The 17,758-nt window shown below is 28.9% G+C and overlaps 1 protein-coding gene across 3 annotated transcripts in view; it reads right to left on the reverse strand.

Annotated features, from left to right (window-relative positions):
• LOC107449919 (protocadherin Fat 4-like Cad96Ca) overlaps positions 1-17,758 on the reverse strand; it is a 116,311-nt gene that overhangs the window by 35,107 nt on the left and 63,446 nt on the right. For all 3 annotated transcript variants that reach the window (XM_016065607.3, XM_016065600.3, XM_016065615.4), the window contains 2 exons: positions 7,671-7,763; positions 7,156-7,263 (listed from right to left, as the gene is read on the reverse strand). In XM_016065607.3, the coding sequence (XP_015921093.1) occupies positions 7,156-7,263; positions 7,671-7,763 (201 nt within the window). The remainder of the gene's footprint in view (positions 1-7,155; positions 7,264-7,670; positions 7,764-17,758) is intronic.

Genomic DNA, 17,758 nt, shown 5'->3' on the forward strand with positions numbered 1-17,758 from the left:
CGGTGTTACGCTTAGATGGCATTTATAACTGAAGCGGTCTGGAATTAGATCGGTTAAGCGTTACTGAAATGGCTTTTGTGAACTGAAAACGAAAAAACGAATATAATTTAGTTTATTCTTCCTCGATTACGAAAGCATACAATACGTTGATCAGACGAACCAAAAAAGGTGATTTTGGGGTGTTTTAAAAAAAAAGCACTCCAATAAAAACATTTAATGGTATTCTTTGATGTAATTATTGTAACTTGAATGAAGCTGCAAAAGGTTAAAAGAGAACTCATTTCATGGTGTGCCCGATCATCAAAATAAATTAGAATTTCAATTCAACTCAAAAATAATGTTTTAGCACATGGATTCGAAAAGAATAAACTTTGAATTTGTTTTTCATTAAAATAAATGTCAGAGAAATTCTTTAAATGACGTTAATAACTGTTTATAAAGAAAACTACTATTATTTTGAAAAAAAATTTTATTGTGAAAATTCTTTGTATGACAATTCATTGACAAAACAAATGTCATATAGCGTAAAAATTAAAAATATAGATACTTTATTTAATGTTATTTTGCTGAAACTAATTTAAATTTCGGTTTTATTTAATTCTTTTCACACTTCACAAACAGCTAAGATAGTTTATTAAAGCTTTGGAGATAAAATAAGTAGCTTCAGCATAAGAATAGAGCCTACTTGAATTTATCGTTAACGCTTATTAAATTTGAGGAATAGAAATTATCGATTTGGTCTTGAAGGTGCATAACTTCTCAACTTTTTGATGCGGATAAACTTTTGCTTAATAAAATACAAAATATGTTTTAAGAAAATTCCAACTGCTCTCTCTCTCTCTATAAATATTTTAGTGGACTAAGGATTTCTTAAACATTTTTTTTTCAATTTAGCTCATTTATAAAGTGTTAAAGGTTCATAAATCCTTTTGAAGTTAAAAAGAAATGTTAGGGCTTAAACAATATATGGCAAAAAATATTTTTATGAGTTAAGCATTGCATCGCTTAACTTTTAAAATTGAAAATTTTGGTAATTAGTGCCTCAAGGAACAATTACGTATTAGTCAAAAATAAAGAAAAGTTGGCGAATGGAAAGTAATTCCAAAAACAATTTATTATTAACGTCAAAGCCATAAGCAGCACACGCATAATGAAGATAAGGACTGAAATGCAATTCCTGTAATGTAATAAATTTAATGAAATAAATATGCTCGTTCACGTTAATAAGGTCATGGGTTCACTCCCCGCCGGCTGAAGACTCCCCATGAAGCAAATGATGATTGATGCACGTTAAATCTGTTGAGTCACAAAGTCCTCCATGTTTCCATAACAAATCATACCTCTGGCGGTACTAATCCAGGAGTTTCCTTGTATTCCGAAATGGTTCAAAATTACAAGGCTGCGGAGTTGAACCTTAGTAGTCGCAACCTCAAAATTGGGTCGGCTGATCAACGACGGTTATTTTAATTTTATTTATTTTAATTTATTATTTTTATTTTCTTATTTTCGTAAAACGAGGAGCTGAAACGATATTCTTCAATAAAAAATATATTTGTGGAGCTTGAGACTACAATAATGATGCAATACACATTATGTTTTAAATGAAAACAAATTCTTAGTCAAAAACAAACTATTCTAAAAATATCTAATTAGTCACAGTTCATAACATGATGCATATCGGTCTTGTGCAGGAAAAAAACAGCCTGTAATGAATCTTCTGATTCTAGCGAGTTTTACATTTAATTACCCCTAAGAGAGCACATCTTTTAGGTTATTCAATGTACACTTGACCGCTTTTTCTTTCATGATTATAGCACCAAGAAATTGGTTTTTCTTTGCAAAACTTGGTGATGCGTGATTTGCGGTTCACCGATTAATGGAATTAAGAAAAAAAAACAACTAAATTTCAAGTTTTAATTAAACTTATCGAAAGCTTCCTTAAAAGTCCGTTAAACTTTAATTCAGTTCAAGACAATTCTTCATGAGCTTCATACAATAGAAATCGCGATATAAAATATTTAAGAAGATAAATGTGGGAAATTAGTTTAGGTTGCTACTACATTTGGATTAGAGTATGTTGTGTTTGAATGGGGACCTAAAATTGATTTACTTGACATATTTTATGACGAATAATGAAAATCAATACTGTAAACAACTAAATGATACTGACTTTTGAAAGTGCTTTACCACAGGAATTAAACTATTGAGTTTGACTTTTTGATAATAAAAAGTGCTTTACCACTAGAATTAAACTATTGAGTTTGCATTTTTGATAATAAAAAGTGCTTTACTATGCTTACTAGGTGCTTACATTAAACTATTGAGTTTGCATTTTTGACCATCATATAATCAAATTAAATTCCATTATTGAAATAGAAATCACAATATAAAATATTTATGAATATAAATATGGAAAATTAGTTTAAGTTGCTACTACATTTGGATAAGATTATGCTGTGTTTGAATGAGGACCTCAAATTGATGTACTTGACATATTTTATGACGAATAATGAGTACCATTTAAATCATTACTGTAAACAACTAAATGATACTGACTTTTGAAAGTGCATTATTACTGGAATTAAACTATTGAGTTTGCATTTTTGGACCATCAAATAAGTAAATTAAATTCCACATTAGTAAGAGTTTTCGTCTACAATATCGTGGGGAAAAAATCGTGGTGTTTGTGTATATTTACTATATTTAATTAAAATATTCGAGAGAGTTTAAATAAAATATCTGCGACAGTTAAGTAACACCATTCGAACTAATCTGTAAAAAATTACGGATCAAGATACTGAATAAAGTACAGGAACATCCTTCTTAAAATCAATTTTACCATAAATCCATTTTTACCGGAAAATATTATACCGTAATTTTTGCAGTAATAATTATCTGATTAGAATGATTAAATGATTTATGGTAATTATTACTGTAAAAATTATGGTGTATCAGATTTTTTGTTCCGTTGCATGTTCCGGTAAGAATGGATTTCACGGTAAAAAGTACTGCCACCCTGAGTGAAAGTACTTTTTACCGTAATCTGAAATGGAGTTTTTCACATTTTTTAATATCCTTCACATATTTTGTGCATTTCTCTTTTATTGATTTTAATATAATTAATAATATAAAATTACCATTAATAATGACAAATTAACTTTTAATAAACCTTCATGAAATATTTTTATAAATGCAGATGACAAGTTCTAGAGATATTTGTCGTTTTTTTAAGCGTATACAACAAGGCGGCATATTTTTTTGCCAAACTTAGTTTATAATACCATTTGATTTCGTTATTCCTCAACATAATGTCACATGAGTTAGGCGCAGAATAGCCAATTCAAGCTCCTTTGCCATTTACATTTAAATTAGTCAAAGTCAGTTATACTTAATAACAAGTAAAATACATTACAATATAATCAATAAATTTAAAAAATATATTTTTTAAGTAGATCAGTATACAAGTTAACGAAATAAAATATTTGTGATTTAAAATCAAAAAGCATTTTAATTCAAATATGTCACGACCAAAATTCATTTTGATTAAAACTCATAATAATTAAAACCTCTTTTTTATTTAATTTTTTTTACGGAAGAATAATTATTTTTTTATATTTACGTAGTATGTACTTACAATTATTAAGTGCTTATTACAATGCTTGTGGAATCAAAAATCTGAAATTTATTGCTTTCTGCAAGCATTTAAGCCCTACAGGCGTTATAATGTTTTAATTTTTGTATTACTTTTTGCGAGGATTTAAAAAAAAGTATACCTTAAGAAATATGAGTTATATATGAAAAAAATAAATACTGTAGTCATATAAATTAATCCTTTTTTTTTCTCAAAACTTGATTAACTTTTTGTTGATATAACAACTAAAATGTTTCAGAAAAATTACAATTGAGAGAGAAAATTATATATAATTAGAGGTAGAAAGATTTATGAAAAATACTAAGCGCAAGATGTGCAGTTACAAAATCTAACCAAAATTTAATTAAAGCCTTTATTGAACTCAAAATGGGCCAACTAAAATAGAAATATTAATATTATTTTATGAAATTATGTGTTTTAAAAAAGTTTTTACGCGTTCAGTCATGGGTTGAAATAATTTCCAGCTAATTTATAAGAATTAGATATTTTTTTACATTTATTTGATTTGTTAGAAATAATTTATTTCGAATAATACTATACGAAATTGAACAGAAATGTTTGCTATTGTGCGAAATAGCAAGTTTCTTTCAAAGCAAAGATTAACCTCCTTGGTTATAAAAAAATAATACTGCAAAAAAATTGAATTTTTAATAGAAATATGTCCTCTACCATACGGATATAAAATTAAAATAATTTTAATGGAGAATTTATCAAAAAATTTAATTGAAAAATCAATCGTCTGGCACTTCAATTAAACAAAGTTATTCAATATTTTTCGCAGTCAGTTATCTTCATTTCGTAAAAAAAATTGCTTTTTACAATCGGTTGCCATAGTAACGGGAAAAAAAGAGAATCATATTGAAAGAGAATTAGACATCTTATTTTTTATCTTATAACCGTCGTTGAACAGCCGACCCAATTTCATGACTTTACGCCTTGTAATTTTGAACCCAATCCAGAAGATAAGGGAACTCCTGGATCGGTATTGGGAAAAATTTGCCTTCGTGGAGGACTTTTTGATGGAGCTAACCCGCATTTGCGTTACATGGAGGAGAAGACCACGAGAACCTCCCACGGTTAGCCTGACCGCAGGGGGACTCTAACCCATGATCTGTCTACCACTGAGGATATTTCACGTCAGCACTGTGGTCGGTGCAAGCCGGATGCGGAATTCGTATCGACTAGGATTCGAACCCAGTTCGCCTCATAGGAAGGCGAACGCTCTATCCCCTGAGCCATCGCGGCTCAGAATGAGATATTTATATAATTTTTTGAAATAAACGAATTGAAACGTCCCATTCTCCTATAACTAAAATTGCACTTTTATGGTTGCAGGTACACGGAATGCTCTTTTTCTCTTAAAATAGTAGGTAATAGTAGGCTAGTAAGGGAAAATAGTTCAATGACTTATGTTTTTCAAAAGTACTGGACGATTTGTTTCTGTTATTAAATTCTTTACTAAATTTTCCACTTAATACTGTTTGTATTTTTATCTCTGTATGGCGGAAAAAGTAATTTAGTTTGAAATTAAAATTTTATCTTTGCAGATTTATTTTTTTGTTTATAACATGAATTTTATCATTATTATTTTCTTTTAAAAGTACTTATTATTCCATGCAAAACCATAATTCAATTTCCTGCATTGATTGTTGATAGATATATTATTTTAATAAATGAGGCCAAACATTTTCAATTGCTTATAACAAACTAGCATTTTTTTCTTCCTTTTTTGGAATATTAATCTGACCCAAGACAAATCACATCACATTCTATATAAATCACTTTGTTTAACAAAACAATATTAGCTTTAAATTTTCCTGTTACAGTTGAGAAATTTTGTTTCAATTGAGTCACACAATCGCAATAAATTTATTAAAGAAAAATAAACTTAATCACAATTCGAGAATAGTTTCAGTAACCAAACTTAATTGCTCCACTGATATTATTTTATTTTATTTCGTTTTGGATTTTTTTATATGCATTAAATAGAGATTTAATAATTTTTAAATCTTGTTTGACATAAGTTTGAGATTTGTTTTCTTTTGTGTTATTATCGTTAAGAAATTGAGGTCATCGCAACTGGTTTCCCTTAAAGAAGATTGAAGTCAAGGGGTGCGTCAAATAGCCATTGTTTTGATTCAAATATATGAAAATTAGAATGAAAAATAAGTATACATAAAAGAACTCGTTGAATATAATCTTTTCATGTTTTTAATGTTTGGTGATAGCTTATAAACTTAGCACTTTTTCAACGATCTGTAAGTAATGCATTTGGGGTATCAATACACACAAATGACGGCTTATAAATTGAATTCAGAAGAGAAATTGCTTACAAACTACACTGTGAAAACCGTGGTGTAATATCTGGCAGAAACAACCCAAAGAAATTGTGGGAAAGAACGCTTTATTTACCCCTTAACGATCGGTTAATTTTCAAGAAAACGGTCATAAAAGGGCTTATTTTTAAGCTTTTGCATTTATATTACGTATTTGATTAGTGCTGAAATCTAGTTTAAAATAAACTAACTATCCATAATTACCCTAAAAAATATCCTGGTACTGCTGTCTGGTGTGTAAAATGAGAAATAAAATGTTTTCTGGGCAAAGGAAATGAATTAGTTATATTCTTATTGGCGCTTTGCTACTGAACACTCCAGCCCGTCAATATCACGGGAGCGAGAAATTGTGGGCGAAAACTCACCCCGCCATTTTCACGGGAGCGAGAAGGAAGGGGTTAATGGGTTAACACCAAATCAAGGTTTCATATACGATTTAAAAGATGTAATTTAAACTTAAACCATTATAATGGAATAGTCTTACACTAAAATTTCACTTTATCACACTATAGGAGCATTATTTTCACTTTCGTAAACACCAATGTTGGCGAGCTTTGAATAGCAAGAATTCGACAAGCGTCAAGTAGAGTATCGCCAGTATTTTGTTTACATTCTGGAATGAGCTGGCGAGTGTTTGTTTTTTCTTTCAACGGCGATATTCATCAACAGAAATGAAAATTTGCTGCCTTTAAATATGTGACCAAACTTTAAAATAAAATAAAAAAATCGGTGCTTAGTTGCCATTAGTTGTGCTGAATGTTTACAAGAAAAAAAAACAAGTGTTTGTAAGAATGATGTCATGAGTAACGCCATAAAAATGTCACGGCAAAAAGAAAGTTTTATCATCTAAGTTATGAGCATGCGTATGTTTAATTATACAATTCGCTATTTCCATAAAAAATATTAAATTTATTGAATTTATCAATTTTCTAATATTGCACATGAATGTTATAATAGTTCATAAGATATAATTTATGGTATAGTGCTTAGTTCCAAACATGTCTAAAAATCGTACTGCAAATTTTTAAATCTTGAAAACAGATAAAATAAGAGAAATCGCATTCACATGATTACCCACTACGTACATTATAATTAATTTCATTCCAGCTGTTATTCACATTCTTAGAGATAATTTGTAATGACAAAAGAATAAATAAAAGTAAATACCGAATAAGGCCCTTCATCGACGAAATATTCAACAGTGCTGAACGGTCCATACTGATCTTTGTCAACAGCTTTGATTCCCTGGATGACTGTTGATCCCACTACAGTAACCTATAAATAAATATATTTTTTATGATTTTATTTTAAAAAATAAGAATTTTGAACAAAAATTTAAACAAATGAATTGCCTCTGATTAAAAACACAAATTTTGAACTGAGGATTAGATTGATGAAGAAAAAAAAACGAAGAATATCACTTGGATTTATGATAAGCTTTAACTCATAATTATCATAAGCTTTTTCTCTTGTTAGCTCATATGAGTTTCTAACTTTTTTTTAAATAAAAGTAAAGCCTGATAGTTACAACTTTCAAAGTACCGTTTTCCTTAATAGTCGTCATAGTTTCAATTAAATGTAAACAACAAAGTTTCAACGAAAATGCAGTTCTTTAACTTCATCTCTAATTATATCACATAAAATGTTGTTTAAAAATTTGAATTCCAAGTATCAAAACTTACTTCACTGATATTGACACTGTATGGCGCACCAACAAACATTGGCGCATTATCATTGGCGTCGGTGACAATAATCCTAACAGGTATTGTTATGCTCTGAAAAGAAACAAAAAAAAGTAAGTTTTATAAGCAACTCAGAGAAATTTCAGAAGCTCTTACAACTATGATAATAAATTTAACGCTATATTATTAAATTTATATGAATCAAACTTTTACAAACTGAATTCACATGAATCCAGTCTATATAAATCAAATTTAGCATATCATTCACTATAAATAAATTCTAAATGAATTACTTTTTATAAATGAAATTAAATAAAACATATAGTAATATATAACAATTTGGTGCACAGAAGAAAATAGATGCTCACATTTTACGAAACTTTCTTCGTTTTTGACGAAACTATTTCCTGGTATATGCTTCGAGCGAAATTTTCGTCAAAGTGACGAAACTTCTTCGAAGAAACGAATTTCATCATAATTAACGAAATATTTCGTCATTCTACTTTTTTCCCCCCCAAAAAAATGCATTCGTGAGCTCCATGTAGGTGGATCATTGTTTTCCAGACAACAGAAGAAAGATAGATAGAACAGAGAGATAAATTACACAGATGCCTTTAAGCGGGATTCGACATCTTGACTACCATAGAGACCGATCGGTTTGTTTCGTGACTTTATTTTCGATAGCCTGGTCTTCTAGTTTCGACATTCTAGTAAGCAATCTCCCAGAATACACTGTGATGAGGTTTCAAGTTAAGGAAACATTTTCGTCATATATTTGAGAGTTCGCGCTTTGTCACAAACTACGTGGTTTCATAACGAAATGAAAATCGCAAAATAATGCTCAAAATTAACGAAATACAGCTCAAGGATTGCTGAATCATCGAAAGTAAGAATTATATTTCTAGGAGTGTGTATAAAAAAATGCATAAAATGATGTGTCTCGTGGGTGTTTTAATTAATCTTTTATTAATGGTTAACACTGCTATGCAACTTTTCATTTTTATTTTAGTTTCTGTTTTAGTTAAAAAGTTGGCATATTTCCCAAGAAAATTTTTCTAAAAATATCTATCGCTAATAAATACGATATTTAAAAAAACTGAAGTTTTGCTAAAATAAAATGGTATGTTCCTGAAAGAGACGTTGAAATTATTTTTTTGATAAATTTTGTTTATACAAAAAAAAATCCCATACTAATTCTAAACTTAAAAATTCGTTATAATTCATGTTTTTCACGTTTTATTTTTTCAACAAATTATTTTTAAATATTTTAAAAAAGTGTACATTTTTCATGATTTTAAGCAATGCAATTTTAAATGAAAAATTCCCAAATTTAAACGTAATTTGGCACAACAGTATGTATTTGAAATTAACAGTAAATAAAAACAAAAAAATTGAAATATTTGAAAAAAATGCTTCAAAAATTAATTTCTGTTTATAAAATCACCAGACGTTGTGCTAACAATAATTTACGCTGCATATAAATGACTATTCGTTAGCCATATTCTTCATATAATAAGCATAAAAAGAGTAAAAACCTTAAATAAAGTAGAAAAACTAGACTCATGTTGCAATTTTAACATAACGCATTTATTGCTGTTGAGGTATACTAAATATATTTTTAAAGAACTGCATAAAATTATATATAATTAGCAAAATGAAAATTCTTGGAAGGAATTGGATTAATATATCACTAAAAAGGGAGCTTGATTTTAAAATTAAATGTTTAAGCAATGAAGTTATAAATTGATTCTGATGCGCATGACAATATGTGTAGTTAACAAGTAAACAAAATAAGGAATGGATAAATAAATAAAACTATAGCAGTGGAAAAGTAAATAAAAAATGCGACAACATGTAGAAATATTTTTGTTTACTTCAATGCAAAAAATGGATGTTAAACAATATCCTTATTACTAAAAAGTCACTACCTAGTTTTTACAATGTAAAAAACATTGTTTAACATTTTACTTTACTAATATTTTCTTTGTATTTATTGACATTCAATTATAAAGAAATAGCAATGAGCACTGCTAAACATCATGCCTGATTTGTCGATTTTATGAATCATTTCAGTCATAAAAACTTCTTAAATATACATATTACTTGAAAAATGACTCGAAAATGTTACTAAATGAGCATAGAACATCAAAAGAAAGCGTTTTGGCTGCCTAACCATGGTCATGGCCTAAAACGCATCACCAAAATGACAGACAAAAAAATTTTAATCGAACAAAAAAGAAAAGTCTCCCCCGTAAATTATGCCAATTAGGATCCCAAATCCAGGTTACGACAAACTCCTGTTGCCATAAATAAAATGTACATTGAAGAATAAATTCACCAAAAAGTAGATCCTCTTTAGTACGCTTGAACGCTTTGTAGTTGCTTTCTTTCAAAAAGACAAAGATTTTGAGAAGAAATCGTCCGAATTGGACTCAATATTTGATTATAAGTTGTAGAAAATAAAATTGAAAATTACGCATTTTTCACATTTTAAAGTAAAGCAATCTGAAACAAAACATCTGTATTTCATTTTGTTTTGAAGGAAGAGTTGATAAGTACAATATAATTTGGGCAATTTCGAGAAGATAAATTATAGGCTTCATTTTTATTGTTATTTTAATGGTTTAAAATAAACAATTGTAAAGTAAAAATGTAGCTCATTTTTTATTCTTTTTTAAACATCTGAAAATGTGCCAAAAAAGCAATTTCAAAATTTCAAACTGTTTTATTTATGTATTTTTTATTATTTTCCTAAATTATTTGTATGCTATTATTTTCACGCTGTTAAACAGAAATTAAATACGACTGCGAATTCAAATTATTATTCCAATGAAATTAATATTCTAATAATTAAAATTCTAATAAAATTACCATTCTATAGGGTAATGGCATTTCTGGTGAAAAAAGTTATTCCATAATTTGTAAAACCAAACTATACGGTATTTAAACGAATCATTTGGTAATTTTTCCTTTCATATGTGAATGATTTACCGGAAATTCTGTTTTTTTTTAAAAATAAAACCAAAATATACGGTATTTAAACCAATCATTTGGTAATTTTTCCTTTCATATGCTAATGATTTACCGGAAATTCTGGTTTTTTAAATTATAGCTCTTATTATCACAGTTTTATGAAAAAATAGAAAACTTAAAAGGAAATTTAACCAAATACATAGTTGTTATGCAATGCTTTAAACTATTTAAACTATTTACAGCATTTACTAAATTTTTTCATATATTATTAAACCATACTTTATTGTTAATTTTATCTAAAATCATTACCAAAGTGCTTCGAAAAAAATGCCGAACTTTTTTTATCCCATTGAGCCAGAAATACGGTAAATTTTATCATATTCTGGTAATACAAACCATATATTTTTCTCAGTGCGAAAAACTTTCGTTTCGCATTAATATTTGCAGTTATTTAAAAAATATCCGTTGAAAGAAGTAGATAATAATAAAAAAAATGAAAATAAAAAAAGAATAGAAACACTTCTAGTGTAACTTAAAGTGACTGTTTTGGATTTAGAATCGTTAAGACTTTCATGTGCTAGAATCGTTATGACCTTTAAGTATGGAGATAGATTGAGATCCACAATTATGTCTACATTTCCCTGGAATCCATTTAAGACAAATTGTTTAAAATAAAAATCTAAAAAAAAATAATTAAGTCAATATCTTTCAAAAGAAATTCTAAAAATAGTTCAGGAAAAACCAAAAAACAGTTTATTTTTTAAAACTCAGTTTTCAATGATGAATTTATCTGATTTTAAACTCTAGCGACTCATAAATTTAATCTGTTCACCGTTATATTTCATTTTATAGCCGGCGTTCAACACCAGATCCAATTCTGAGTTTACGACCATAAATGAACATCTTCATTTTCTTGTATTTTTGAACCCGACCTAAAAGACAATGGAACTCCTAGAGCCGTGATGGCGCAGGGAATAGAGCGTTCGCCTTCCAATGAGGTGAACCGGGTTCGAATCCCAGAGATGGCTGGCAGATACGAATTTCGCATCCGGCTTGCACCGACCACAATACTGGCATAAAATATCCTCAGTGGTAGACGGATCATGGGTCAGAGTCCCCTTGCCGTCAGACAAGCCGTGTGAGGTTTTCGTGGTTATCCTCCCCATGTAACGCAAATGCTGGTTCGCTTAATCAAAAAGGTCTCCCCGAAGGAAAATTTCTCCCAATACTTGATCCAGGAGTTCCCTTGTCTTCTGGATTGGGTTCAAAATTACAAGGCAAAGTTGAACATAAGTAGTCGTAAATCCAAAAAATTGGGTCTGCTGTTCAACGACGGTTATAAAATGAAATAATATAATACAAAATAAAATTTTAAAAATTGGAATTCTTATATCAAGCAATGAGACAAACTAACCTTTGTGGAGCATTTTTTGATGAAACTAACTCACATTTGCGTTACATGGAGAAGAAAACAACAAAAACAGTCACGATTACCCCTTACAATAAAGGTATTCTATCCCATGATCCATTCACCACTGAGGATATTTTACGTAAGTACTGCGGTCAGGTGCAATTAATCCTTAATCAGAGTTCGCATCAACCAGCCACCGGTGTGATCCGAACCTGTGTCACCTCATTCGGAGAAGAATGCTTTATCCCCTGACCCACCGCGGCTCCAAATCACCATTACATTAATCACAACTGCTAACATGAAGTGGCGTAGCTAGTGGGAAGGGGGCAATAGGGAGCGTAGGTCCCCAGGCGAAGCCTTACAGAGGGGCCTAATTCATGAAAAATAGTTAAAAATGAATTCCAGGGTAAAGTAGGCTGTAACTCTAGGCTAGAACTCAAGGCTAGTACTAGTACTCAGGGTACTCTAGTCTGTAAGAAATTCCGCATCAAATTACAGAGACTTTTGGTGTATTATCCATAAAACCCATTTTCACCATAAAATATTAAACTATAAGTTTTACAGTAATATCTATTTAATTAGAGTGATTCGGTGATTTTACTATAATTATTACTTTAAAAATTGCGGAGCATCATATTTGTTTGTTCTGTAACATGTTTCGGTAAAAAATGATTTTAAGGTAAAAAGTATTGGCACCCTGAGTGCCTATACCTCTTACCGTACATAATTTTTTTCTGGAAATTATTTAATTGTAGTTTTATAGAAACTACTTTAGTAACATACATTGTTAAATTTTTAACGAAATTGAACGAACATTTATGAAGTTACACTTCAAAAATGAAATAAATTTAAGAACGAATTAAGTCTAATATAAATAATATACTATAATGTAAAAATATGTAAATGTCTAATGTAATGTAAATGTCTAATGTAATGTAAATGTTTAATGTATTGTAAATGTTTAATGTAAAAATATACTATAATATTTCAAAAATTCAAATAAAAAATATTAATTAAAAAATATCGATAGTAAAAATCTGTTGGCTTTACAAAGCCTTACAGAATCTTTAAATTTTTAAATAGCAAACCCTTAGAAATCAAGGAAACGGAAAAGAGTTCAAACACTTTTCTATAAATATTCATCAAGGGTCATACATGATGAGTAGGATTCTGCGAAAAATGTTCCATTGTTAAGAGAATAATAGCCAGAAATGAACGGACACATTTATAAATGTAGTGCCATAAACCACAGATAGCAACAAGTGGAAACGTTACACCTCAACGATTATTCTTAAGGACGTTTGCAATATTCGAAGTACTGCACAGATAGTTGAAAGGGTGCTTAGTTTCAGCTATGAGTTTGCATACAATGGTAAATCAAGGAAAAATCTTATTATGTTGTGTGTTTTACTCAAATATCATAAATGTTGGGCTAAATCATGTAGTTGAATATACAAGTTTTGTTCTTGCAGTTAGTCTCAATCATTAACCTTTTGTTTAAACAATAAAAAGGAAGCGTTGGGGTGCTCTAAGTAATTATTTTCGCACGAAGATTTGAAAGAAAAAAATAGTTTTATATTTAGAAAGAAAATAAAAACTTAGTATTTTAACGCAGAGGTCTTCAACCACCAAGCCATGGATCCAATAGCACCGGGCCTCTCAGAGAACGTTAAACTATTTCCATTTTATTTACAGTGGTGTATTTCTCTCGTGTTAATACGACTTTCCAAGGACGAGAAGCTAACCGAGAATTGAGAGACATTTCATAAATACGCATCAATACCATGCATGCAATTATATTTTACTTTAAAGGCATATTTAAATACAATTAAATTAAAATTAATGAATGAAAACAATCTGAAATATAAACAATCAACGTCCCACCATCCCCTATCCTCTACAGGATGCGAAAAAGTATCAAAACTAAAACAAATATATAACCGTAATGAATGTTCCCTAAAAAAACTTTTGTTGCACCATTTTTGGTACTAAGGTAAACTAAAGAAAAATTTACACTGCATTACGTCATATTTTTTATTTAATTATTTTTCTATATTTTATTTTATTTTTTATTCCTTTTTTTGCTTGTTTATTTACTGACAGCACATATTTAGAATCAATTTATGGTTTCATTACAAAAACATCTCGTATAAAACAAGCATATTTTAAATAATATATCTGCACTAATTCTTTCAAATTAGTGTTATTTTGGCAATTATATATCATTTTTTGCACGGTAGCTACAGTTCTGTACCTAAAAATATATTTAGTTTAACTCAACACAAAAAATGGTGGCATCAATTTTTCAAATATTTTTACAGTATATATACTGTACCTAAAAATGTATTTAGTTTAACTCAGCACCAAAAATGGTGGCATCAATTTTTCAAACATTTTTACAGTATATATCCTGTACCTAAAAATGTAATTAGTTTAACTCAACACCAAAAATGGTAGCATCAATTTTTCAAACATTTTTACAGTATATATACTGTACCTAAAAATTTATTTAGTTTAACTCAACACCAAAAATGGTGGCATCTATTTTTCAAACATTTTTACAGTATATATACTTCGTATTAGCATGTACGAAGTACATTGACAGAGATGTGAAATGTATACAATGTACAGTGCACAAAAGGAAAAAAATAAACAGCTTAAACTTTTAATCAAATGAATGGATTTATACATACTAAGATGCAATTTAATGATTCAATAGACATACCTTAAATATGATCATATTTAAGATTTATATGATATTGTTTATACGATATATACATTAATGCATTATATGATATATATATGATAATATATTTTATGATATATATGATTATATATTATACGATATTATTTATTATTTATTATTTTTAACATTAACATATTATTATATGAACTGATTTTTACACAGAAACACATCAATGCTTCAGGGGCTTGTTTTATTAATGACTAAGAAACTCAAGAAACCAATTTAAAAAATACTGCATTAAAAAAATTCTTCGTTGAGTAACAAGCATGCATTATTCAGTACTAAATCAATACATGTATAGATATATATTGATTCCTTTGTGTAGCCTTAAAGCAATCTAAATATTAAAAAGAACGATAGTTGTTGCCTAGAGTATAAGCAACCAATAAAGATTGCAGATTGCACTAGGCTTTTGCCTTTAAAGCACATTCCTAATAAAACAGATTATCTTTTATAGCTTTTAAAATAAAAACAAATAGAAGGTCTCTATTTTTAATTACGTAAAATATCCAGTGTCAATATTAAACAAAATTTATTAAACTCGCTTATTAAGTGGAAAATATTCATAAAAAAGGTTTAAAAAAAGACACATTTGACAGATTTGCACATAATCGAAGCGAATTATACTTCGTTAGTCTAAGTCGCTTTCTAATGATAACATAAAAAAAACTCTCTGTAATAAACCCTCAAATTCTTTATATAATAAGACCAAATTCTTATTACAATCATTAGCAAAACAAATTTAATAGATTCCCAATAAAAAATGGGATTTATAAAGTAACCATTTTGAATCGCGTGGTGCAACGCAATAAAGTAAAAAGTAGATCTTCCAATTGGATGTTACCTAATTATATAATAAATAAATAGGGTAAGTAGATGTTATTCATATTTGGAAGAAACACAAGCAATAAAAGTATCGTAAAATCTTCAAACAACAATATGCACTTAGGTAGTTCCGCTGACTAAAAGATCATTGGTGCGTTAAAAGGAGATTATTTGACCCATGGATTTAAATCCATGCCTGGCAGGTATTTTTATCGAAGATCATCATTGTTAACTACTTTAAAAAAGAGTTTTTATAGTTAGCCTAATTTATTTAGGAATTTAAAGAAATAGAACTTACGTCGAATGATTTATACAGAGATAAGGAAAAATACCTAATAAGGGCAAATGAATTAATAAATAACTTAAGAGTGGACACAACATTTAATGATTGGATAATGCATTGTGGCTTAGACCTGAAAATAACCACTTGGCACGCAGCGAGTCAGGAAAGAAGAAAAAAAGTGGCTATTTAAATTAAATAAACTACTAATCACTTTTTTTTCGCTTTTTTTAAAAAAGAATCGTTGCATATTAAAACTTCATCAATATAGAAAAAGACTGAGAAACAGAATTTTCATTAAAATATCCAATGTCACCATTCCAAATTTTGATCCATCAAAATCCATCAATTTGTGATGGAAAGATTCATATAGAAGGAGAATTATTTAACAATCCACAATTTCAAAGATGAAATGTATATGTTACGGTGAAGCACCGAAATCTGGAGAATGCCGACATTCACCGGTGAATGTCACCATTCACGTAGTCGCTTTGGTGAATGTCCGAAATATTTGTTATATCCAATTTTATATTAATTTATTCGTTAATATTATTATATTTATTTGATATATTTATATTTATTCTATATTTTAATACTTACTGACGATAGATTAGAAGAAACATCAGTGTTTGGAGTATCGGGCAAATATATACCGGGCAATGGCACTTGACCTTAAAAAAGCATCAGTGTAGGGTATACCGGGCAAATGTATACCGGGCAGTGGCACTTAACCTTAAAAAAACATCAGTGTAGGGTTAAAATATCGAATAAATGTAATTATATCCACGAATAAATTCATATCAAATCGAATGTAATAAATATTTCAGACATTCACCAAAGCATATCTGTGATTGTCGACATACACCGGTGAGGGTCCGAATGTGCAAGAATGTAATGAAATAGTCGATCTTTCACCGACGTATTTGGTGATTGTCAACATTCTCCGGTGAAAGTCAACAACCACCGATTTCGGTCTTTCGCCGTGACATATACATTAAATGTATTTGCTCCCCAAATATATTTGCATAAAGTTCTTAAAAAATCAGTATGTTTAACTAAATTTTGTCACACATTTATATTTATTGTTGCATGTTACACTTTTTATTGTTGAATTAACTTTTTATTGTCGTAAATTATTTCTGATATGAATTTTTTTTTATTTGAAATTTAATCCAAGCAAAAAAAAAAGTTTGCAAAAATGACTGTTAAATGAAATGGAATTATCGATATCGGCCACTGACTCATTTATGCTGGAGGAGGAAATAGCGTCTAGTAAGTCATTAGAGTCTACGGGCGACTGACAGCTAACTGAAAATTTAAATTTTCAGGTCTATTTTTAGCTATTACAACGGTAATATATAATTGGCAGATTTGTAAAAATCGAATTGAATTTTCAACACTTATAGTAAAAATTTCTTAAATACCTACGGTTCTATACTTTTCGAGTAGTGTGAAGAAATGAGTTTCATGTTTAAAGTTTTAACTGTACAATCATTCAAAGTAACCGCATTTATAGTTAAAATTTCCTTTATTGTATTTAAAGTAAAATTGCATTTATTGTTTTTTAATGCAGCATAAATATTTTATCTAAAATAATAAATGCACAACTTTTGTAACAAAAGCAATTTTTTGATTTTGAATGGTAAAATTCTACTTTACAGATAATAGAAGTAGATCAGATGTTTATATTCATTTAGGAACAATTTGTAACAATTTTGAACAAAAATGTCTACTTTATAGCAAGAGTATTTTACAGATTTATATTTATTTTTGCACTGTTACTTCTTTAGTGTATAAAGTACATAATTATTTTTAATTAAGTGACCTAATTCATGGATACTTTGTGTCGTAAT

This window comes from Parasteatoda tepidariorum, chromosome X2 (genome assembly GCF_043381705.1).
Source record: "Parasteatoda tepidariorum isolate YZ-2023 chromosome X2, CAS_Ptep_4.0, whole genome shotgun sequence".
In the NCBI taxonomy this organism is placed as follows: Eukaryota; Metazoa; Arthropoda; class Arachnida; order Araneae; family Theridiidae; genus Parasteatoda; species Parasteatoda tepidariorum.